Consider the following 23354-nt stretch of genomic DNA (forward strand, 5'->3'; position numbering starts at 1 on the left):
CTCTGTCACACATTCCAGGAAATCCCTTCAGGTTGAGGCCCAATGATGCCACAAAAAGAAGTATAAAGTTCAAATGACCTGAGGGACATTGAGCTTGATCTTAGGATCAAGAAATATAAATTTCAACCCTAAGACCAAGCTTAAGGGGCCTGCTGTTACCACCATGGAAGATCAAGGGTTATTACAGCATTTTCATCTTCTGGAGAGTTTAGGAGAGCTTGATTTGTAATCAGTGTATGAATACATTCCAAAAACAAAGGAAGATGTTTCATTTATAAACATGCTGGTGTTCACTATGACTCAGACTGGACTGATCATCAATCTGGGCACCCTGATAACTACAGTGAAATCTCTAATCTGGTGCAACAGGCACTGACATCGGCATGGGAAAATGTGGTCAAGCTGCCAAAACCAGTCTTCTGAGGCCCTCTTTGTCCTTTTGTATCATGACTCATATAAATGTATCAGGTACATTTGATGACAGTCCACAGAAATATCAGTAGGAACAATAACAGGCCCCAACGCAGAAGCCTGTACCAGAACGGCACCCCTGTCCATGTCCTGCCGACAGAAAATAAGCATCAGCCAAGGTTTTTGTTTTTCATCACATCATTAGTAAATCTCTTATTACTGACCTGCTGAAAAAGGAATCGAGATCTGTTTGGTTGGTTTGATGCAACTTGGTTATTGTGCCGGATGTTGTTTCCACTGTGCTGCAGGAAGTGGTGGCGCCGGTGGTGCTAAATCTGTCCATACAGTCATAAATGGGTTGGTCTGCTGAGTAAAAGGAAATACTTGCCAATGCCATTCCATTTACATGGTGCAATAATTGTTGAATAAGGTGTTCACAATTGTCCCAAATCAGTCCAGCAAGCAGTGATCATGAGGGTGTGTCCTGAGGCACCCCTGGTCAGCTGGGAGACGCACTTCTTTCAGCATGACCTGGGTCTTCCCCAGTGTCTTCTCCAAACCAGATACAGAACCACCTAATCTGCCTCCTCCTGATGCAGAAGAGCAGCGGCTCTTTATAAATTCTTAGTCATTGTCATTCGGTATCTATTTGCAGTTTTTGCAAATTGGAGGGGTGTGTGGGCTAAGGTCCATTTTAGGAAAAAAACCAAGTGAAACAAGCTTTGAAATAACAAAATCCAACACGTTCTTACCCAGCATTCGAATGACATAGATGCAGCTGTTGTCTGCAGAATTCAGGACCTGGACAGAGATGATATCGCTCTCCTGCTGACTAACATCGTTCATGCCAACGCAGTAAAAGTGGCTGTCCTGAAGCACGATGCCACAGTGTATCTGCAAATCGGACAAGTGATGGAGCAGGTCACCCTCCTGATACCAGCTGTAGTGGACAGCGGTGCCCTCTGTGCACTGGCAGCGGACCGTCACCGGTTGGCCCCAGCATGTTGGCCTGTCTGCCAGAGAGTTCAGGGGCCAAAGTCTGGGTTTAGACACTGGAACTGGCACAGAGGTACAACACCTTTAATTATTTATTTTGTTTACTTTGCAGAACATAAATGTAGGATGATGTTCGGTTGAGAAGTTTTAGGGTTCGAGTATTCTCACCTTCAGTGACGACAACTTTAACTTGAGTCATGATATCAGCATTTATCTTATCAATTCCGACCCAGTAAACACCAGTATCCTCCAAGTGGAGACCCGTGACTTTCACAAATAACCCCCTTCGCCCTAAATCACCTATATAAGCTCTGCCTGTTTTACTTCTAGCAGGAAAATCTGAATCCACCAGAATCTCACAGGTATGCCTGGACTCTCCTTGACACCAGTACTTTTTACTGTAAAGGAAATTATTTGTATTATACTTGCAGAAAATAACAAACTCCCCCCCAATGTGTGCCGTGATCTTCTGTGGATCACACTGAAGCTGGACACATGCTGAAAAATGAAATTCAAATCAGAAAATATATTTGAACCATTGTGATAATTAAAATGCTACTTTAGCTCCAGTGCATTCTGCAATAAGTGTGCACGAAATATTAGATTTAAATCTAAATCTACAGATATATACACATCGAATATTAATGACATATGTTTGACATAAGAATCTCACTTTCAAAGACAGTTTGTATCCGCAAATAAATGAAAACTATTGAATTTAGATTTCCTAAAAATGTCATTTAAAAAAACTTCTGATCATTATAAGACGTAATTCATAACTCACTCACCCCGAATAAGAAAAATCAAAAACGGTATCTTCATTTTTATCAAGGGGATAGTCTTTTAAAAATGCGAACAAATGTCTGAAAAGGGAAGCAGCGGAGGTGGACTGTGGTGCAGGTGGCTTCCTGTTGGCTGCAGACCGCCTAAGCTGCTCAACCCTATTGTTGAAACTAGTATCAGGCTGTGCTGTGAAAAGCCCTGATGGTCCTGTGTTTTGTGCCTTTTGGCTGAGTAAAAGGACAGTGATGATCGTCCACCTTTGGGCTCATGTTCTGTATATCTGTAGTGCATCCTGCCCTTCACTTCTTCACAATCTAACGCCCCCAACGCGCCACAAAATCAGACTCGCAGTACCGACCTTCCGCCACCAGGTGTCACCGCACTGCTGTTGTGACCTACACCTGTCAGTGCAGCCAGCTCACGCTGATGTAAAGCTCATTTCTGCACGTTACATCAGTTGTTGAGGGCTTTGTGCCAAAGAAAAAAACAAAACAAAAACGAAACTAATAACCAATACACTATTATTGGCATATATATGACATGAGGAGTCAGACACCCACATCTGCATTCAGTGCAAATGTAACTGTTTTGCCATGGGAAAGGTCCGACAAATCTATTTTTCTTAGCCTCATGAACCAGTCCTGTCTGATAAACTTTAAAGAAATTTAGAACTGTTAATTATTATGATAATATGTAATATAAGAATTAATTAACAATCACTTAACATTTTAAAATGAGAGTATTAGACAGTTCATGTTTGAGTGGTTCGTTGTATGACAGATGAAGACAGCAGAGTAGCTAATTACAGTCTCAGAACCCCTGGATGATCATTCACCCATTCTCTGTCTTCACCACTCCTTATGTTCCTGCCTCTATCATCCTTCCCTGCTTCTCTCCTCCCCCGTCTTCTGAATGCTGTCTAACAGGCTGTTGCTGTTAGACACTGTTGCTCTCACACTGTGGTAGGAACAGCTTGTGCTTGCTCATATACCGACTCTCCCAGTGTTGGTGGGTGTTTCCATATTTCTTTCACCCGTCATGCCTCTTCAGACACCCTAGTGACTTTAGGACCCAGTGAGAGACATGAAGGGGGTGTGGCAATAGCTTTAATCTGACCACAGAACCTGTTAGCTTGCTCTTGCTTCCTGTAAAAGAGTTCACACATTTCACTCAATATAGCCTGTTGATGTTAGAGCTGCAGCACAGAAGTGTTCTCTGCAGCCCTCGAAGACAGGCACCCTAATCCATGACTGGTGGACCTTTGTGTCCTGACATGCCTGTCAAAGGTGCCCTGACCCAGGCGGTGTGCAGGGGAGCCAGCCAGGAGCACCAAGCCTGGATATTGAGAAGATTTCTCACCCAAGTGGAGAGACAGGAGGCTGCAGGCGAGGAGGAACCCCATAGTATCGTCGGGGAGTTTGCTGTGAGTCCAGTCTTTGTTGCTTTACTTTCTAGCTGAAGCTTCCAAACCTGCTCTAACGGTTCATTATCGCATTGAGGGAGAAAGTTTGCAAATTTGCAACTCGAGCGCTACTACTGTGCTTCCTCTCTGAACTAGTTCAATGCGCGAATGAGGAAGGCCTCCGAGCAAATGGATGAAACATTAAAGCTGTCAATCGTGTGTTCGTTTCCTTGTTTTTGCAGCCTTGCGTCTATATGAAAAAGTCTAATTTATAAAGTCAGCATTTTTATATGGACTCGTTTCCAGAAGTCATGAGTTTCAGGGTGACATCATCGCTGTCATGGTGATGAGGACAGCACCCAGGGCCTCACATGCAGCCCTCCTAATGTCCCTCTGCTTGTACCCGGACCACTCCGGAGGAAGAGGGTCTGTTGCATCACTTCCTTTGTGAACAAAAAGCACTCTGTGGGTGAAGCAGTGCAGATGGTCTAGAAGGCCTTTTGCAGGCTGTTCAGGACTGCGACTGGACTGGCTTCTGAACAGAAAGACCAGTGTCTGAACAAATCCATCCAACGCATGGATGTGCCGTGACTTATAGTGTCAGATGCTGCTCTCAGCAGACTGCAGATGGAAATCCTCTCAGCATGGAAGACACCATGGCAGGTTTTAGGAAAGTGAGTCACAGATTCCGGTCATCTGCCATTGAATCAGCTACAAACAGGCCGTGCATGACGATTGTGAAATAGGTCACGTGTCGTCGGCGAGGACTTTTCCCCTGACTGAAACATTAAACGGAGTTCCATTAACATCACTGACATCCTTTATGTTTTTGCTTCCGACGCCAATATGGGCGCGTCCGTGGCACATTAACTATCAGTGACCTCATCATAAATCAGAAAGGCTTTTCCGCCTTCTATTTTTCAGAGATTGAAAATCCAATCAACCAAATACAGAACTGACAAGACTTATTCCAGCAAGACAGCGGAGAAACAGGAAAACATCAAGAGGAACCGCTACAAGGACATTGTTCCCTGTGAGTTTAGCCCAAGATTTTCCTATTTCTGCAGCAGATGATAGTTAATCCAAGAGCGGCGTGAGTATCTGAGACGTTAGTTGGTGTGTGTGAGGGGTTTCCTCCAGTTTAGGTCGGCTCAGAACTGCCCCAGATGTGGGTGAATGATGCGATTCTGCCTCTTGTCCAGAGGACGCCGCGACAGGCTCCAGCACTCTGTCACCTTCATCAAGGAATATCTCTTTTTATCGGTGCCTTTCCTTTCAGTCGACCACAGCAGAGTAAAACTAAACTTCACCACGCCTAAAAATGACTCCGACTACATCAACGCCAGTTTCATCAGGGTAAACCAACGGCGTCCTCACGGTTGGCTGGGTCAGCTAAGGGCAACATTGTGAAGCATCTGCTGTCTATTGTTTCCAGGGAGTGTCCAGTTCCACTGAATACATCGCCACTCAGGGTCCGTTGCCCCACACGTTGCTGGACTTCTTCAGGATGCTCTGGGAACACAACACAGAGGTGCGAGGCATCTGCAGACTCTTCCAGGACACCATGTTCTGTTTAGCGATGAGGTTTTTATTGGTGTTTGTTTGGCTTCAGGTCGTGGTAATGGCCTGTCGTGAATTCGAAATGGGAAAGGTAACGCTGTTTTCTGCTCTCCCTTTTCCCTTCTTTTCCTTAAATGTTTGCCAGCACCTCTCCAGTCACTCTGGGTTAGTTTACGGGTGTTTATGCACATTTTGGTTTGGGTTTTAACAACCGCGTCTGAAACAATGTTGTGTTGTTTTTTTTTACCTTAGAAGAAATGCGAGCGTTACTGGCCACAGAAAGAGGAGCCGCCACTTGTTTGCGAGCCTTTCACTGTCCGTTGCGTGAGTATTTTCAACTGCCATTTCCTGATTCGCTTAAGTTTAAGTTATCAGTTTCAAACCACATCCCTTTTTTTTTCTCGACAGGAATCTGAGGAAAACAGAGGTGATTACCTGACAAGGACGTTACAGGTGACTTATAACAATGTAAGTGACGTTTTACAGTGACACTAGCTCTCCCGGGACAGACGCGATATCACCTTCCACAGCATCAGCATCAATGTCAGAAATGGGATTTGACTCATAACGACGGTGTCTGATGTCTTGGACAGTGTCTCTGTGTTAAAAACAGTGTGCATTTTCACCCAGTGTAGCCGGACCTTGAAACAGCTGCATTATGTCACGTGGCCGGATCACGGCGTGCCAGAGTCCATCCCTTCCATCCTTCAATTGCTGGATGAGATGCGATCCTACCAAACCCACGGGGAGGCCCCCATCTGCATCCACTGCAGGTCAGAATCTCTACGGGCTGCTGAAAACTCTGACAAACACTCTGACAAACACAAGACCGGTGCTGTGATTGTAGTGCTGGCTGCGGTAGAACAGGAGTCCTGTGTGTCATCGATTATACTCGGAACCTCCTGAAGAACCAGGTGAAGTTTTACCCGCCAGCATTTCACATACGATCCGTTCACTGTACGGCACTAACACGTCCCTTTTAGATGATTACTGCAGATTTCAATATCTATGACCTCGTTCTCGGCATGAGGAAGCAGAGGCCCTCGCTGGTTCAGACCAAGGTGATTTTTGCTACTTTGGCACTTGTAACACAACTCAACCAGCAGAGCCACATTTTTGACAGTATTTTATGTCAGATGCTTCCCTGTGTAAATACTCCCTGTTCATTTGTCTCCCGTACGTCATAACCCAGGGCTGTGTTACAGTGTTTTTGTTGTGTAACCACAGGAACAATATGAGCTGGTCTACAGGACAGTCAAGCTACTGTTTGAGAGACATCTGCAGTCTGTGGACATCGGGGAGGTGAGCGGCCAGGAACACTTCACAAAACCGAGCACAACAGAGGAGGAAATGTCCCCCACCCTTAGTTTACTGTCATATGACTTCCGAAACAACTCGGTAGATTTGGTCATGTGTGACGGTTGTTCTCAACCACCTCATTACACATTGTGTGGGTCAAACCAGGCTTTCTATTATCCCAATATTTGATATTTCAAAATCAGCTTCGTTATATTACAGTATTGAACTTTGATGAATTGATGTAGCAAAATTCCTGCTCCGAATTAAAACACTTTTCATTGAATGCTGCTGTGCCATTTTTATGTAACTAAATATGAATCCTGACAAAGGAGCCTTCTGTTTATCTGCCAGATGACGGTGGTCTCCTCTTCCACTGGACCCGACATAGAAAACGAGCACTTGGACCTCAAATCAACAAATCCAATCAACTTCCAGCAAATCCTCATCGAGGAAAGAGATTTCTTACCTCAGTACCAAGATTCCACACCATCCACGTCCCAAAATGTACTTGTCCTGAGCGACAATGACACACAAATGCATCAGCAACAGGGGGACCTCTTACAGGACGCCGCCCCAGAGGGCCCCGGGGCCTCGCTGCAGTCCGTGGACAGCAGTGAAGAGCTTCTGCTGCTGGACTGTCCAACATCACCGACTATGGCAGCAGCCATTTGTCTGATGGTGGAGGACCCCTACTTTGACAGGGCGATGAGTTCTCCAACAGAGGAGGCACCAAAGGACTCTCCTCAGGAATGGAGACGCAGCCCTGAGCTCATTATTCCCTCGCTGTTGGTGAACGACCAGGATCTGGAGCTAAACGCTGCCGCCTCAGGTAAGTGATTCAATTTCAAGAGCAGCAGTGGGACACACGTGAGCTCCACAGATGTTAACCGAGGTGCACGTCACAGGTACTGTTGATATGGACGAGGAGATTCCTCCTCCACTCCCCCAACGGACTCCTGAGTCCTACATCCTGGCTGTGGACGCAGGTTAGTTCTCAGTGTAATCAAAGCCTGCAAACTCTCACCTATTTATTGAAGTGAGATCTGGCATTTTTTGTGATCACATATGGCATTGATATTTTCTGATACCTTGTTTGGGGCATGTGTGAACGTTCCCAGGCCTCTCAGATGACTCCTGTGAAAGATTACCGGTGATAATTCCGCCCAATGCTGCTGCCGAGGCCGTCAGGGAGTTGCGAAGTGAGACTCAAATAACAGCAAAATGACACCATGAAGCCTGAAAGTAAAATTAGAATCCCAATCAAAGCATCAGTTCATGACAAAAATGTGTATTTCCTGTCTTCCTCCCAGGCAGCACCCCATCACCTGTACCCTCACTCCCAGAAAGAACTCCGGAATCGTTTGAGTTGGCGACCGATCAAGGTGACGTCACGGACCATCATCCTAAATGAACCTTCCCACCTGAATCTGCTTTCATTTACTCCTCCGCTTTCTTTCCATCGCCCTCAGCTCCAGCAGACCAGGACACGTGGGCGGTGGACGGGGGCAGGACCCCCCCAGAGTGGTGCTCGCAACCTGCTGCTTCCTCAAACAGTGACATGAAACTTTTTTTGAGAAGTAGGGTGAGAAGACAAAAACACACAATGTTTAGAAGATGAACATAGGAAGTATTCACATGTTTAAAGGATATTATTTACCGTATACCAGTGCTTCAGGAAGTATAAAAGCCCCAAAATTCAGCCATTGTGCCACCTCTGAGTGGCTGATGGGGGAAGTTTCTGAAACCACACACCTCACAGGCTTCACACACGTGTGTGAACCGTCCTCAAATGAGACTTGAACCAATTCTGCTGAACGTTTCAGCTCCAATGTTCACCACCGTGCACCAGAGACGCTTTTAATTTGCATTTTATGTGGGTTTGAAGGAAATATTAAAACAACTGGAAAATCCGTACGTATCACAATCAAAAGATCTAGACTGTGGTAGATGAATGTGCTTATTAATTCTTAATGTGGTGACTAATTTCTTTTACGTGCATTCTAAACCAAAGTAACCGCACTAAAGAACAAAGCCCCAAAAATGAAAGCGCGACCCGTTTCCGTTACGTGACAGCTGTTTTCTCTATTCTAGAGTCTGAAAACCAAGTCGACCTTCACAGGTAGAATCTTTTTATGACTACACAGTTACACCCACTGGCACCACAGCAGATGTTTTCATGTCATGTGATCTGATCTCCTGCAGCACATCCTGATCTTGGGTCCAGTACAAGGTCCAACTACCGCCTGTCCTGTCCACCTCTGGACCCTCCTATACTTCCTCTGCTTTCTCCAGGTAAGCTGTGTGTCTCATGGATCCGTTTGAGTCGTCACACCTAATCAACACTTGCTCGCATCCTTTCAGCTGAGGAGAACCATGATCTGCACCCCCCACGCGGAGCCTCACCTGAGGTGACCACAGAAGACCGGGAGCGCCTCAACCTCTGCCCTCCGGGCTCGTCATTTGAATGGAACGGAACCTCACGTGCCAAAAAATTCCTGGATGTGGTTAAGACCAGGAGCAAGGTAACATCCCACAAACAGGGAATTATCACCACCCCAACGACTCAAACGTCTGACATTATTTATCTGTCCCGACTCTTCAGAGTGTTCGAGCTAAAAGCACCAAACCAGGTACGTTCTGCTTCCTTCACCTTTCATCCTCAGACCACATCATGGGAAAAGACAGCTGGTTATGGTGGGACAGAGAGGACAAATGGACTGGTTATGATGGCCAGGTTCTGACTTGGTTCTTCAACAAGATCTGACGGAGAGACGGGATATCTGAGATAGAGAAGTGTGCTGCAAGATGATGTGTGGTGGAACCACATGGAAAGAGCAGTGGAAAACCTGACAGGGCAGAAGTGCACACGAGTGGGCAGCAGTATGGTTTGATGCCAGCAGAGATTGTAGTAGTTGATGTACAGAGAAGGTCAGAGAGAGCTGAGGAGAAGTATGGTAGAGGGGCCCAGGACACGCATGAGCGCTGCAGGACACAGGTGAGGTGTGCTGAGGAGCCCCGAGCCCCTTCCTGTTCACCACGGTGGCGGACAGGCTGAAGGATGAGGACAGACAGGAATTTCCGTGTTTGCAGATAGTCACCCGTAGAGACAGCAGGGTGGAGGCGGAGGAGAACCCAGAGCAGAGGAACCCAGAGGACGACCAAGAGGACATGAAGCAAGAGAGGATGCAGACGACAATTAGATGTGTCAACCTCTGAGGGAAACAGACAAAAGTAGAACATAAAACCACAGCCTCTCCGAGGGTGATCATGGTTTTAAAACATCTCTGGCATTAAAAGCAAATGACCAAAGTCTTTGTTACAAACACGACTTTTGCATAGACACAAGAGCAAATGAACTGATACTTATTCCACAAAACAAGCCAACAATCGTTAGTCTGTTTGTCTAACTCACAGGAACTCATGAGGCCATTTTGTGTCATGTGCTTCCCCTACAGAGCCCCCCGCTGCAGCTCAGCCGCTCACTTCAGCTCCTGTGGTCATGGCTGAAGGAGGAAGTGGTGAGAACCTTTAGACACTGAATCGTACACAAGCCCCCGACATTATTAACACGCAAAAATAAACCATTTATTCACCTCGCATTGTGCGTATTTCAGAGCCCTCTAAATGAATCTGTCTTTCCCCTTTACCAGCGCACGTCAGCATGAGCAGAAAATCTTCTCTCACCACCAACTCATCAGGAAACAACTCAGACGAAAGCCCAGAGAAGAGCATGTCTAGAACAAAGGTTGGAAAATTTGCTTCACCCAGAATAGTTTCTGAAAAAAACAATCTAATTTTGTTACTTCTCTGCTTCTAGAGCCTAAAGATTTTTAGAAAAAAATGTAAGTGCCATGATACTTTCATTTCCGTGAATATTCTGATGGGGTGAATAATTGAATTATTCAAAGTCTAATTTGTTTAAAATCGACCCTGCCTGTTGTAGTCGCGCTTTCAGCGCCCCCTGCTGTCCGGACCAGCGCACCGCCTCCGACAGAGAACACTTCCTTTTCAATATTCCGATTTGGTAGGACTGCCTCCATTTTTATCACCTGCATCACGTCATGGTTACACACCAGTTCCCTGACCCTGTTTTTATCATCTACAGGATTTGGGAACCGTTTCAGGAAGCCCAAAGGCCCCAGAAGTTACCCAGAAACCTGGTTTTGAGGCAACATTTGTCTGGAATTTTAGTATTTATTGTGTCTCTACATGATGGCGAGCCCAGCAACAACAGATAACAAGAGGGGCCTTGTTTTTTTTTAAAATACAATGGCCACTTTGACCTTTAACCTTTGCTAAGGAAGAGGCTAATCTGTAATGGCAAGTTTGTAATTTTAAGCAACTGTCTGTATATTTCGTACTGTTTGTGTGAATGAAATAAGGAAACATGCCCAACTCTGGCTCCAGCTGTTCTGCACAACACAGTTTCCATGATAATTCGAAGCAGTGTAAACAGAGAATGTGGTGCAGACTGAATATGCAGCCGTGTTACATGTTTAGGTCACACACAAAATTATTTATTAAAAAATATAGAAAAGGGATGCATTCGCATTGTTTCGACTGACCCCTAATATTGTACCCAGCGGCTTCAGTCTCTCAGCTACTGAACAGAAGTGCTTAGAAATGTCTTAGTACAAATATTAACATAGAAAGAAGTGATTCTATCACACTGATGACAGACTTACTGTCATTTTATTACATTAAGTTAGCAAGAGTCCATGACGACAGATAAAAAAGACAGCAAAGATGCGTGATGTCAGAACTGCTCGGTTTTTGATGATTTAAAAAACAAAACGGACCAAATTTTGCTCCTTTTAGCGCTCTTTTAGTTAAAAAGGCACTGGGATGAGCGGCATATTTTACAAAAAGGAAAACTGCGCCGTGGATGAACATTTTCCCGTCCCGTCGTATTTGAATTTGCTTGTTTGTGTCACACCTGAACCGGCTGTAAAATGAAGAGTGGTGGTCGACATGGTCGAACCACGGCCGTCTCGAGGCCCAGGCCTGTCCTGACATCTGTGGCTTCAGATTTCATACCAAAGCTGAGCTTCTCCTGCTGCTCCGTCCTGAAGAACTGTACTATAATGTACATAATAAACATATAAACAGCATTTAATGAACATTCTCTAACGTTTGCCAGCGATCAGGCTGTGTTGGTGCCGTCACCTTCAGACAGGAAACTTTAGATTATTAAATCAAAAGTCACGAGGCCTCCAGAAGCCTTAAAAACCAAAATGTCTGAGGTGTTCAGGTGAAAACTGGGAATCTTGTCACCAGGGTGACCTTACCTGCTAAAACTAAAGGTGAGAATGAACTGAAAGTGAAGCTTCAGCACACAGATAACATTTAGCGTCATATTCCCGCATTTACAAAGCAAATCCTGAAGGGATTCATCACCCGTGCTCAGGTTGCGCCCAGTCTTAAGAAAATAAATTAAATATTAAAGTCACGTTCCACCGTGAGAAAAAGAGGCGGATTACAGCAACATTTAAATACAGAATTTGCTCCGGCAGCAAACTTTAAAGCTGGTACATACGTCTGTACCTTTCACTGTCATTGGATTGAATCTGATGTCAGAAGAGAGCTTCCAAAATAACCCCGCCATTATTCCGCCGGCGTTGGGAGCGGAAGCCGCCCCGAGCTTCCCTCTTCCATGAGAACAGGAAGTTGGGCATTAATCTTCGTCACCTCTGCTCCCTCGTGTGTGGAGCTCCAGTTTGAGTGCTCCCGAACAGGCACCACAAAGGAGCGCCGCTGTCCGATACTTTGGAGATAAATAAAAGAGGGAGGAATGAACCCAAAAACCTTCCAGATCCGTCCTCGTGGGGGCAGATATGTCATTTATGGATCCGTGCAGTCTGGTTCAGGGGCTTCAGCAGGGTGGGACTAGACCCTGAGTGGACTCGATGGTTGGATGGGAGCAAACGGGCAGACTGGGTGGGCTGTGGAGGAGCTGGCTGAGGCTCTTTTGGAGGTGTGGCTGGTCTCTGGAATTTCGGCTCCTCCGTTTTCGCCACCCCACCGGGGGCGCTGTCGCCCTGCGCCCGTGCACAGGGTGTCACACCTCTGCTGGAGGCGTGACGGAGGTCGTCGGGCTGCCGTTCCTCCTCCGGGCCCTTCGCCTCCGGATGGTACTGTTTGAGGCGGATGTGCCAGGCCAGGCTGCAGACGGCGGACACGGTCTTGAACTGGTGGACGACGTTCCGCGGGATGAAGTAAACGTCGTTGTCGCAGAGCTGGACGCGGACGTAGCGAATGCCTTCCCTCCTCAGCTGGTTGAGCTTGGCATCGTCCACCCACTGGATGCACTGTGGGGAGGCAGTCAGGTCATCTACAGGGCAGCGCCACCGTCAGACCCCTGAAGGGTTCCAATCCTCACCTGAGACACCGGAGGCTCGTACAGATCCAGCTGCAGACTTTGGACCACTTTATGGAAATCTCCAGCTTGGAAACACACCACGTCTTTGGTTATCCGAGGTTGGTTATTCCTGGGAAAAAGAGATTTAAGAGCCCTTTATTGTTGTCGAAGAGCGATTTCTCCACCGTGTTTGGGTTTGGCTTCATTGAAAACACAACAAGGATCAGACGTGTTCTGGAAAGTTACCATTCTCCAAAGTGCACCGCCTTCAGCACCCCCACCGCAGCCGTGCTCTGCCAGTCAAAGGTCTGGCCCACGTGGTCGGCGTGGGCCTTGGTCCGGTCCTCAAACAGAACCTCTCTGGGCTCGCTGGCCCTCGGCAGGTAGTGGAGATTTTTGATTTCATTCATGGACCTGTGCAGAAGCATGACAGATGTGTAAGTGATAACTATCAAACGGGTTCAGGGCGTGTGTGTGTGTGTGTGTGTGAGGGGGGGGGATCACCTCCGTCTTTTAAAAGGGGATTTGGGGATGTCAGCAGTAGGAACCATCTGTTCTCCAGGTCGAACCCACATTATGGGACCGTCGTCACTCTGGGAGCGACAGTCCAGTTTAAGACTCGAGAGGCTTCCCCACGGGAGGGTCATCTGTGTGTGCACACACACACACACACACACACACACACACACACACACACACACACACACAGTTATCAGAGCTGGTGAACACTGGAACACCTCCAGAGTTTGGCTGAATTTGCAGGAAACAACAAGAGTTCATTAAACACCACCTGGGTGACTAAATACCATCTGTGCTGCGCTACAAACGGGCTCCTATGACGACAGGTACAAGAGAGCGAGCAGATGTTACAGCTGCAACAGCAGCATTAAGCTGACAGTGGACAACCAGCTTGTGCTTTAATTAGCTTCCACTGGGAGACCTACTGGTTCCCACAACAGCTCACAAAGATCCATGATGAATCTATAGACCCTTAACGACAGTAAACCTTCCTCTGACCTTGAGAAAGGGCGACTCCTCCAGCATGTCCAGGAACTCCGGAAAATAGTCTCCGACTTCCTCGTCCACGGCCCCCACCAAGCTGATCTGCCTCATGGGTCCGGACCGGTACGTCCCCGAACAGTAAGTCCGACTCACCTGGGAAGAACAAAGAGTCATTCAGTCAATTTTACAACACACACACACACACACACACACACACACACCCACACCCAGGGAAGGAAGGGAGTGAAGCAGTGTAGTTTTACTCCGTTCCTTCCCTGGAACCTCCACTGCTGAGATTTTAACCTAAAATATGCATAAATCTGCTGAGCTGAGGCACAATTTTCATTTTTTACCTTTCGGACTGTCGGATTGAACTGAAGCTCACTTTACCTGAGAGTGAAAGTTGGCAATAGTTGTTGTCTCAATGTCTTTCTTGCCCAGTATCTCCATTTTGACTGGTGTGTTGGGATAGTTGAAGGCAAAGTAGTCCAGGAAGTCGGGGAGGTAGGAGGCCGCACCGTGCACCACCGTCAGGGCGTAGGACGACGCGCCTCTGGACTGTTCGGCGAAGGTCAACTCCAAGAATTCCCGAGCGAAACATTCCATCTGGGCCGGGCTGAGACAGGCCAACTCATCAGCATAAGCGTGCAGGACCGCCCCCCCGCCGTTGGGCTGCCGCTCCTCGTGCATGAAGCGTCCAAACCAGGAGCCCGTCTGGAGGCAGGAGCTGCGGATGAAATGGTCTTGGTGGGAGAGAAAAGGGCTGTGACCCGGTTTGAGAGCGTGAAGGCAGGGCTGGAGGTTTGCAGTCAGTTCTCTGGATTCGGGCTTGACAGCAGAGGGAGGGGGGCGAGCTTCTGGGCCGAGGGGCAGAGCGAATTCAGCCCCCAGACCAGCAGCAGCGGTCTGAACAGCCCTGTTGTGGACGTGTCGAACTTTTCTGGAACGGCGCTCATCCTCCTGGTGCTTCTTCTTCTTCTTTTTCTTCTTCAGGAGATATTCTTCCAGAGTGAGCTGTTTGATGTTCTGGGTGTGGGACAGCGGATCTGCAGGGATGCTGAGGAGGACTGAAAGAAAGTTTTACAGAATTATTAATAAACGCCAGAGCTCCAAAATACACCGAGGGGCAAAGGGGACTGAAAGCTGCTGAAACGAGTAGTAACACGTGTGAAACACAGTAGCTAAAGCAGAATTCTGTGAGTAAATGAAGAATAATGTGATTTAGAAACCCACCCTTCTTTTTCTTCACTTCGACGTGTTTCACGTTGGCTTCGGCGTTTTCCTTCTTGACAGCCAGATTCAGAGTTTTATCCCTCTGTTTGTCGTGGGAGTCCTGGTTCTTGCTCTTGACCGTTTTAAGGGGCGTGAGAGTGAGGAGCGCAGGTGCTTCAGGGGGAAGCGTCCGCTTCCTCTGCGGCTGCAGCAGCTGCGGCTCCGGGGCTCGGAGAGTCGGCTGCAGGTCACTCTGGTGGCGGTGGTGGTGGTGGCTGTGCTTCTGGCTGAGGAGGACGGGTTGACCTGCAATGAAGTTGTGGTTTTGCAGCTGCAGCTGATGCGGCTGGAGGCTCCGGTGCTCGGCGGCATGTTGGCTGTGATGGAGCTTCGCTTTCTTCGCATCTTTCTCGCGTCGTTCTGATTTGTCAGCCGATAGCAAAGAGTCTTTTTTCTTCCTTTTCCGCTCTTTCATTAGTCTTTTAAGGGCGACCCCCAGCATTTCTTCGTTTACTTTCGCACGGACCAAGTCCACTTGAGCTGCCATCTTTACAAGAACGGTACATTTAAAGGACCGACGAAGCAAACTGCGCAGGCGCCGGTTTGGTTGTAGTCCGTTACCGTGGATTTACAGATCCTGCGCATGCGCAGTAAGGGCGGCGCGATGTTTTGTAGTTTGATTCAAATAGAGCATCACGGGATATGGAGTTCATGGGGAAGTGAACGCGTGCCGAGTTGCACGCACTCACTGCTGCTGAGCTGACGTCATGTTTAATTTATCGCGACCACGAGAGGCCGCACTTCCTCTTAAACTAAAACACCGTTTAAAAACCACATTTTTATCCTTTAAAATGTATTTTTATGTATTGTCTCCTCTGCTGACACGTTAATCAAATTTATATTGCTTTTCATTATTGCCAATATATTGTCTTATTGTCATCGTTTCCCCTTGTTTTGGTTGCATTAAAAAAAAGAAGTCATTTTTGGCCACATAAAAATGTAAAACATAAGGAAAAAGACAATATTACATCTTAAGTTTACAGTTGAGTTTTCATGTTCAGTTGATTGTGCATTTGTTCTTTTGTTAAAAATAAACATCTTTTTACAATTAGAAACATTAAAATGCTTCTTATTGTAGCCATTAACCCCATTTTACATTTTTTTAACAATTAAAAAAAAAAAGTTTGCTTGAAGATGAATATATATTTTCAATTCTTAAAAAATGAGTTGAATGATTTTAGCTTATTAACAAAGAGAAATACTAAAAAAAGGATGAATGATTAAGTAATAAACAGAACCATATTCATATTTATTCAGTAAACCTTTATTTATCAGTGCATGAACAGAATGCCATGACCACACTAATTATTTTTCACCCATTTTATATCATTTCCTTTCACTTCCCTTAAAAAAATAATGAAACGATTTACAGAGGATTTTTTTTCCCCGGCATGAAGTCAAATATTTATACATGTGCTGTACAATTATAAACATTTACAACTACCACGATGTCAAAACTAAAAGATTTTCTATATGTTGGAGCAATGCAAGGCCACAGTATCATTCATGATGACGGCACGTACAGTAAACAATACAGCAGCCCATCGGATCATCAGGAAATTAGTATTTGTGATCTGACATATTACAGATGCAACTTGTAACTTCTGAAAATCCTTAAACAGCCTTGGAGAAACATGTGATCAACCGTTTCAACCACTAGAGGTCGCTGTGATCCACAGTGGCGACACTAACGCGAAATTTAGTCTCTTGAGGGGCGCAACGGATCCGTAATAAATTAAACATATATCATTAGGCTGATCTGGGAATTAAGTTAGAAAAAAAAAGAAGCAGTCAAGACGTTTTCACATTATGTGCTGGAAAAGTCTGGATTAAGATGGACCTGACAGCGACCTAAAAGCATCAACGTCATGATTTTATTTCACATTAAGGGCAAATAAAAAGAACACAGAATAGTTTGGGAGGTTAGAATAAAGAAAAGTGATATGTTCTTGTGCCTACATTTGTGACAGTATAAGTACAAGAGTATCTCTAAAGTCTCAGTAGGTTGAAGGCAGACGTCTCCCCTCATACAATCATACTCTGCTAACTGAATTAATCAGAAATTAGTCATTTATATATGCAAAGCACGCTTATTATACGTTGTGGGTTAGTTAAAGCCGACGCTACCGTGATGGCTAAACCTCGTAGGCCTACCGGTCTGCTTGTATACGTACACACACGGCCAGAGGAGCTAAGATACAGAGCTGCTCACAACAGACGACGTCAGAAATCAGACTTGCATGACAGTTAACAGAAATAGAATGTATAGAGCGTGGAGATGCTTTTATCTACACATTTTATTTCTATCCTTCACATCAAAAGTGAAATGACTCACGTTTACGCAGTTTCCATACTATCTCAATAAATTACAGAATGCTTTATTATGAACACGGGTAACAAACATTAGAACTACAACCACAAGTATCTGGTCTGCTGATCGATGCATATAAACTCCAGGATATAAATCTCTGTCAGAGTCTCTGTGTTTATGAATACAGTCACATGCAATCCAAAAAAGCTCCTCTCAAATAATGAGAAAAAAAAAAAGAAAAAGAAAAAGCAGAAACTCACCAGCTTTGCTTTTTCCTACATCCACCTGTGACAGCGATAAACATCATGCCAGGAAGAAAAAGCCGAGTGGATGCGTGAATATGTCCTAAACCTTCAGAGAGATCCTTCATCAAGGCAGGGAGATCAGTTCATCTCACAAAGTCTCACAGTGAGTTCAACACGGAGCAGCTTCTTTAGAACCGGAGTCCCTGATTGGCACAGTAATAACAGCAATAACAAAATAAGTGTCACACTCGGACCCAACCTCGCTCACCACCCCCGCACCACCGTACAGTGCAAATACTTGTGAAGGTACGAGCACAAGTCACGTCAGGCATCAGCTCGATGTCGACTGACTGAGGCAAAGTGGGTGAATGAAATCATAAAATGCTGCTGGTTACACAGTGATCAGTGTTGGGGAAATAAAATTACAAGAGCAAAAACGGGCCGAACACCCTCGATCTCGATCGCTGCGGCGAAGGGATAAGCCCCTCCCCCCCGTCTTGGACTGGGAAGGTTTCTTGGAAGTTCTCCCAGAAGTGGTTTCTGTCATTTGTAGTTTTTAAGATGCTGATGTCCGTTCGAATGTTTTCTGTCCGCTCAGATTGGCTGTAATGATGCCACATATGAGGGGGCGGGGGGTGGAGACACGTCCCCTGTCTCTCAGGGTTCACATCTGTACATTTAAAGGAAAGGTTGGCGTGTACGTCAAAGCTTATCACGTGGTGGAGCTCAGATATCTGCGTGTGAAGTCTCCCACTGGGACTGGATCCTGGCAGAGCTGGGAACCTTCCATGGGCCGGGAGTGATGGGAGCCTTCTTGGTTCCATTGCAGCTCAGGTCCTGGATGCTGCTGCTGGAACTTCTGGGATCCTTTCTGCTCACTTCCTCGGTCGACCCGTGGTATTTTCCGTCTTTGCCGCCCTTTCGGCTCAGGGTGCCGCCGTCGCCGTCCGACCCTGCTCTCTCCCCGTGTGTGGGCGGCTGTGGCCCCTCCTGATCAACCCTTTTACTCTTTTTGTGTCGTTCAGCGGTCCCCGTGTTCCTGTCCAAACTCTCTGCGGTGCCTCTCTCAGGCCAGTAGGCTGCGTCCTCCTCCTTGAACCTCCTGTCCCTCCCGTCCCTGTGGGCCGTGCTTGGCTGCTGACCCGCTGGTCGCCTCGGGCTCTGGGGCTCCCCTGCGTTCTTCGAGGTCTTCCTGGGGCTGGAGGAGTGATGGTCTCGCTGTCCTTGTGCCTTCTTGTTCACGTCCTCCAGGGATCCACCAAAGCCCTGCTCCGTTTTTCTGGGGCTGGACGACGGCTCTGACGGCTCAGACCAGTCTTCAGAGGGTTTCTTGGGACTGGCAGCTTTGGAGTCACTCTTGCTTGTCTTTCTGGTGTGGGAGCTGGGGCTGGTGGTGCGCTGATGGTTGTGGTGAAGGTGCTGCTGTCCTCTTGCTCTGTTGGGCTGCCTGACTTGCTCCTGTCCCGCTGTTCCACCGCCAGGCCCCAGGAAATCATTGGCGGTGGCGATTTTGGACGAAGATGGGGACATTTCCGAGGTAGAGAGGTAAACAGAGGATGGGGACGCTGGAGATGACTGCCCGTCAGATACTGAGACTCTGGGAAGGTTTGAGGTTGGAGTGGTTACTTTGTCCTTTGAACCTAAGACACCAAAAACGGGGATTAACAAAATCAAAGGAATCGCTGATATAAGCAGTTATTTCCAAGTTTCAGCCGCGCCGGTGACAAATCATCACATCTGTCTCACATTTCTATCTGATGGGCACGGCTGCGTAAGCTGGTCCCCTCACGTTCTGTTCAACACCTTCATATTTCAGACATTTGGATGTTGCCGTTTGTCCTGTGATAGACCTGCGTGTCTCCCCTTTAGATAAACATCAGGTGCTGTGTGCCCTGACCTTTCGAAAGCCCCTCATGCCTCCCACCCAATCTGATCAAAACGTGCACAGCTGTGACTGGCAGCGGATGTATGCAGCAGGAAGCCAGAGAGAGAAAGAAAAGTGATGGACTTCATGACGTTGAAATGAGCTTTTGGATCCCTAAGAGCCGTGACTCATAGAAGTCCTTTCTAATCTGTTTTCCAGATTGAAAGGTTGATGCCAGTGAATGCACACTGATGCTTTCACCGTTTGTCACTCACTATGCGGTGTGTTTTCAGTGGCATCTAAGGGTTTTTGTTTTAATACCCTTAAAAACTTGCAGGTTCTGAAGGCTTGCAGCGCTTCTGCAGGCCGGTTTGTGTTTCTAGGATTCACTGCTTCGGTTCAGCCCTTTAGAGGAAATGTGTCACTGATAGCTGATCTTATTCATGCTGATCATTGGGGGGTGATGGAAGGGGCGATGCATGAAAGCACGACACAAATCTGGAGGATAAATCCTTTAGAAAGGAGAGATCAGAGGCAAAAGTAGGAAAGTTTACCAATGTTATTAGGGACAGACCAAGAAAAGCAGTGAGGCCTTTACTGTTGCTCTGGTTTCATGTAGAAGCACAGGGTGGAAGAAGAGTTCAGACCTATAGGAGGAAAAGATAAATAGGTAGAAATAGCTGTGCTGATGCAGAAAACCAGAGCAGATAAAAAGCAGAAGAGGCAGATCGACAGACGTAGAATAAGAGGAGAGAAACGTCAAGATCGAAGCTGGCAACACAAGCATGAGGATAAAGAAAGTGAGCACCCTGCTTTTAAAGGTAACCATAGCAAAACACTTCTCTATAATCAGCTAATGAGAAGCTATCTAAGCAGTAGAAACAGTGTGTCCGTGCAGCCAGCTCCCAGAGGTCACTTACTGTGGTCGGGCACCAGACCTTGGCCCGGTCGCAGCAGCAGGTGAACTTTATTCCCTCCTGCTTGGATCAGTTCAATCGCCCTTGTGTGAGTGATGCCCTGCGTGGCCTCGCCATTGATCTCCACTATCTGATCCCCCACCTGTCAGGCAGAAGCAGTGAAGGAGCTCAAAGGTGAGGTTTGGGAGGACGAGAACCACTCTGGTGCTCCCAGAATAACCCGGAATTGACTTGGCACAAAGATCACGGACACGGTTATTAATAGTTATTCAACTTCCTAGACTAGGATCCGTCGGTGTGAGGACGGAGCAGTAAAACCCACGTGTATCCTGCCGTCTTTCAGAGCCGGTCCCTCCTCAGCCAGCCGCAGGATGAACAGGCCCATGTTGTACTCTTTCCCTCCTCTCAGACTGAAGCCAAAGCCCCGCTGGCTGCGCTCCAGCTCCACGGCAAAACATCCCTGTGGTTCCCAGACAAGAATATGAGCCACTCAGACGGGACGTGTCATTAGAAATCAAAGGTGTTAACACTCCTCGTTAAGGCGAATGATTTCTATAGACGCCTCACTGACATTAACAGTCTGGGGGGCGATTGGACCTTTCTTTAGTGGGGAAAACTCTGCTGATCCATGTGTAGGGGGTTCTTACCTGCTTAGAGCCTGCGGTCATTAGTGCCAAGTCTTTCTGTAGGCCCGCGTTCTTCATCTCACTCTCACCGTTCCTAACGCAGAAAAGACACTTTATTCCTCCCCCACACTCTATGTCAACAAGAGTAAGGCAGTAAGTGTTTGTTTTGAAGATCCGTACATATCTGCATCCACATGCTGCCACTAAGGCCCTTTCTGTTGGATTCATTATACGACGCTCAGAGACCAACATAAATCCTTCAAAGCGCCCGCTGCTTTCACAGTTCAGCAGCAGATAATGGGGGCAGACTTTAATGCCTCACATAGCTCATTACAATGCCTTTGTGGGAACTTAGCTGTGCTGATACTAAAGAGCCGCGGCCAGCTTAGCTCCTCTGGCACGAGGGAGAGTTTACACATTTTACAGCTTTAGCTTGTGTCTAGCCAGCGTTGACCAAAGCCGTGTGTCAGGGAGGACAGGGATGCTGCTGCTGAGCGGTGGGGCCAAATGAGCGAAAGAGCGGGTGGTGCCAAGGAAAGCTGCTGTGGCAAATGATCAATGAGTGGGACGCAGGTGCTTTAGCATACATCACAGTATGAGTATCTGGGCTGCTCCCTTTTGTTCTCCCATGTTAGCAGTAACCTTGGGGGGGGGGGGGGTGTCTTGTTTTGGAAAATAAGGAGAGCAGGTCAGACATGATGCTAATGGGCAACGATGTGGCACAAATTAGAGCCTGCTTCCATAGGAATGGACCAAATATGTGGTTGTAGTGGTGGCGTGTGTATTCGCTTCCCTCCTGACGCTCATTTAAAAAGGACACTGGCAATAGTTTGTGCTGATGCTCCCCTGTATGCGTCTGTATTTGTGCACCTGCATTCTGAAAGTTGCAAAAAGTTTGTGATGTCATACTGTAAAAATTGGGCTCTAATAAAAGAGCTACTTTGGCTCTAAACTTTTGTATAAGTAAATGTAGTAGACATTTAAGTGGCAGCAGAGGGAACCTCTCAGGACAAAAATCCCTCTCATAGAAGGGTGGTGACGTGTTTGAGTGAACGTGTTGTCCCAGGTTCTGTACCTGTCTAAATAGCTGGGGGGCTGTTGTCCCATGGCTCTGTGAGGTGCTAAGGGGCTCTGCTTAGCCGAGTTAGTTCCAGAGGGAGGAGCGTTGTCTGTCCAAACAAAACACAGGAAGTGTGACAGTAAATCACACCGTCATTTGGTTGACTTTTCCTTTTATGCAGAAACCATTTAATCTGCCTTAATGACTGGCAAAGAAATGAAAGCACACTTCCCGCGTCCACCTACCGTCCTCAGGTACAACGGTGAGGGTGACAGAATTGCCGGCATCTTTAATGAGCTGGACGATATCGTTGTGCGACAGCTCCATGATGGACTGGCCGTTGACGGCAGAGATACGGTCTCCCACCTTCAGCTGACCTAAACGGTCGGTGGGGCTGCCCTCAATGATGCGGCCAATCTTGTGAGGTATAACTGAAGCGATGGAGAGAAACAGCATTTACAGAACAATCGTGTAAAGCAACAGTGAAGCGAGGTATAAAGTCCCCCTGTGTGCATCCAGAAGCTTCTACACAAGGACGTTCGGTCAAGATAGAACTTTGCTGTTCAACTTTGAATAAAGTCAGGTAGTTTATGACCTGAATTCTCTTAAATGTGATTACATTTTAAAAAAACAGAAAGATTTTAAAATACAGCCAGAAACTGGGACAAGCTTTTCGGGCTTCGAGTTCAGTTCTCGGAGGTGTGGTCGGTTCGTTCTCACCTCCGGGGGGAGGTTTGGTCTTCGATGTCAGGATAACAAAGCCGAATCCTTCGTTGTCCTTGCGCTGCAGGGTGACGTCAAAGCGCTCCGGTCGGGATGGCTGAGCAGGCGGGACTGTGTTTGGGAGCTCAACACGAGGGACCTTTGGAGAGGTGTTGATCAGGGCAGATGCTACATGCTGAGGCTGCTGACCGCTCTCCTCCTGCACGTCTCCGTCTGACAAACAGCCGGGAAACACGTTGGCATTCAAACGTTCAGAAATGACTCCGTGAGCACATGCAAGTATTGTTCTTTCTGAGCTTTGAATTTCCCACCGACGACACAAACTCCAATCACAGATTTGCTGACGGGCGTCTCAAAAGGACTGCAGAGGTCAACAATAAGCTGCTTACTCTCGGGTCTCCAGTTACCATTTTGCCGTTAGCTTGATCCCAGTGAGTCCCATCATTCATCACTTCCTCCCATAATAACCAAAGACAGACATTTTACAGAACAAAACCTGCTTATAGCCGATATTAAACAAAAGAA

The 23354-nt window shown here is 46.9% G+C and overlaps 4 protein-coding genes across 9 annotated transcripts in view; 1 reads left to right on the top strand and 3 right to left on the bottom strand.

Annotated features, from left to right (window-relative positions):
- Positions 1–6: 6 nt before the first annotated feature.
- Positions 7–3137, bottom strand: LOC130529470 (uncharacterized). 3 transcript variants are annotated; one of them, XM_057039725.1, is made up of 5 exons: positions 2196–3137; positions 1576–1905; positions 1164–1424; positions 636–777; positions 7–561 (listed from the first exon to the last, which is right to left on the bottom strand). In XM_057039725.1, the coding sequence occupies exons 1-5, from the start codon at positions 2227–2229 to the stop codon at positions 465–467; spliced, it is 864 nt and encodes a 287-aa protein (XP_056895705.1). In that variant the 5' UTR covers positions 2230–3137; the 3' UTR covers positions 7–464. The 3 variants fall into 3 exon arrangements, with proteins under 3 accessions (XP_056895705.1, XP_056895704.1, XP_056895703.1); XM_057039724.1 differs by having other exon boundaries at positions 636–774; positions 1164–1469; XM_057039723.1 differs by having other exon boundaries at positions 1164–1469.
- A 136-nt stretch (positions 3138–3273) lies between these two features.
- Positions 3274–10992, top strand: ptpn22 (protein tyrosine phosphatase non-receptor type 22). 2 transcript variants are annotated; one of them, XM_057039717.1, is made up of 25 exons: positions 3274–3613; positions 4517–4625; positions 4872–4948; positions 5028–5123; positions 5205–5243; positions 5405–5476; positions 5561–5620; positions 5783–5925; positions 6000–6066; positions 6136–6213; positions 6380–6454; positions 6803–7280; positions 7357–7437; positions 7570–7650; positions 7762–7833; positions 7921–8033; positions 8543–8570; positions 8654–8743; positions 8813–8973; positions 9054–9081; positions 9907–9969; positions 10102–10196; positions 10269–10293; positions 10395–10475; positions 10557–10992. In XM_057039717.1, the coding sequence occupies exons 1-25, from the start codon at positions 3437–3439 to the stop codon at positions 10616–10618; spliced, it is 2451 nt and encodes an 816-aa protein (XP_056895697.1). In that variant the 5' UTR covers positions 3274–3436; the 3' UTR covers positions 10619–10992. The 2 variants fall into 2 exon arrangements, with proteins under 2 accessions (XP_056895697.1, XP_056895698.1); XM_057039718.1 differs by lacking the exon at positions 3274–3613 and adding an exon at positions 4006–4266.
- On the bottom strand, positions 10947–15703 carry LOC130529467 (lysine-specific demethylase 9). Its single transcript, XM_057039719.1, has 7 exons — positions 15045–15703; positions 14202–14878; positions 13827–13964; positions 13314–13456; positions 13056–13223; positions 12831–12939; positions 10947–12759 (listed from the first exon to the last, which is right to left on the bottom strand). The coding sequence occupies exons 1-7, from the start codon at positions 15568–15570 to the stop codon at positions 12289–12291; spliced, it is 2232 nt and encodes a 743-aa protein (XP_056895699.1). The 5' UTR covers positions 15571–15703; the 3' UTR covers positions 10947–12288.
- A 622-nt stretch (positions 15704–16325) lies between these two features.
- Positions 16326–23354, bottom strand: part of magi3a (membrane associated guanylate kinase, WW and PDZ domain containing 3a) — a 66928-nt gene continuing 59899 nt past the window's right edge. For 2 of the 3 annotated variants that reach the window (XM_057039715.1, XM_057039714.1), the window contains exons 15-21: positions 22827–23042; positions 22352–22537; positions 22122–22215; positions 21068–21140; positions 20743–20880; positions 20424–20562; positions 16326–19279 (exon numbers count right to left, since the gene is read on the bottom strand). In XM_057039715.1, the coding sequence (XP_056895695.1) occupies positions 18366–19279; positions 20424–20562; positions 20743–20880; positions 21068–21140; positions 22122–22215; positions 22352–22537; positions 22827–23042 (1760 nt within the window). In that variant the 3' untranslated portion in view covers positions 16326–18365. Of the gene's footprint in view, positions 19280–20057; positions 20151–20423; positions 20563–20742; positions 20881–21067; positions 21141–22121; positions 22216–22351; positions 22538–22826; positions 23043–23354 lie in introns of all 3 variants that reach the window. The other variant, XM_057039716.1, reaches the window with a different exon arrangement.

Source organism: Takifugu flavidus, chromosome 8, assembly GCF_003711565.1.
Source record: "Takifugu flavidus isolate HTHZ2018 chromosome 8, ASM371156v2, whole genome shotgun sequence".
In the NCBI taxonomy this organism is placed as follows: Eukaryota; Metazoa; Chordata; class Actinopteri; order Tetraodontiformes; family Tetraodontidae; genus Takifugu; species Takifugu flavidus.

Excerpts from the sequence above, each read along its gene's own strand:
- LOC130529470 (XM_057039723.1), bottom strand. The coding sequence starts at position 2,229 with ATGAAGATACCGTTTTTGATTTTTCTTATTCGGG. Across the intron at positions 1,470-1,575 it reads TAAAGTTGTCGTCACTGAAG|TTCCAGTGTCTAAACCCAGA; the intron begins GTGAGAATACTC and ends CCTCTGTGCCAG. Across the intron at positions 562-635 it reads CTCGATTCCTTTTTCAGCAG|GACATGGACAGGGGTGCCGT; the intron begins GTCAGTAATAAG and ends TTCTGTCGGCAG.
- LOC130529467 (XM_057039719.1), bottom strand. The coding sequence starts at position 15,570 with ATGGCAGCTCAAGTGGACTTGGTCCGTGCGAAAGTAAACGAAGAAATG. Across the intron at positions 13,224-13,313 it reads TCCCCTTTTAAAAGACGGAG|GTCCATGAATGAAATCAAAA; the intron begins GTGATCCCCCCC and ends GCTTCTGCACAG. Across the intron at positions 12,760-12,830 it reads ACGAGCCTCCGGTGTCTCAG|TGCATCCAGTGGGTGGACGA; the intron begins GTGAGGATTGGA and ends GCCTCCCCACAG.
- ptpn22 (XM_057039717.1), top strand. The coding sequence starts at position 3,437 with ATGACTGGTGGACCTTTGTGTCCTGACATGCCTGTCAAAGGTGCCCTG. Across the intron at positions 3,614-4,516 it reads GTATCGTCGGGGAGTTTGCT|AGATTGAAAATCCAATCAAC; the intron begins GTGAGTCCAGTC and ends TCTATTTTTCAG. Across the intron at positions 8,034-8,542 it reads AACTTTTTTTGAGAAGTAGG|AGTCTGAAAACCAAGTCGAC; the intron begins GTGAGAAGACAA and ends TCTCTATTCTAG.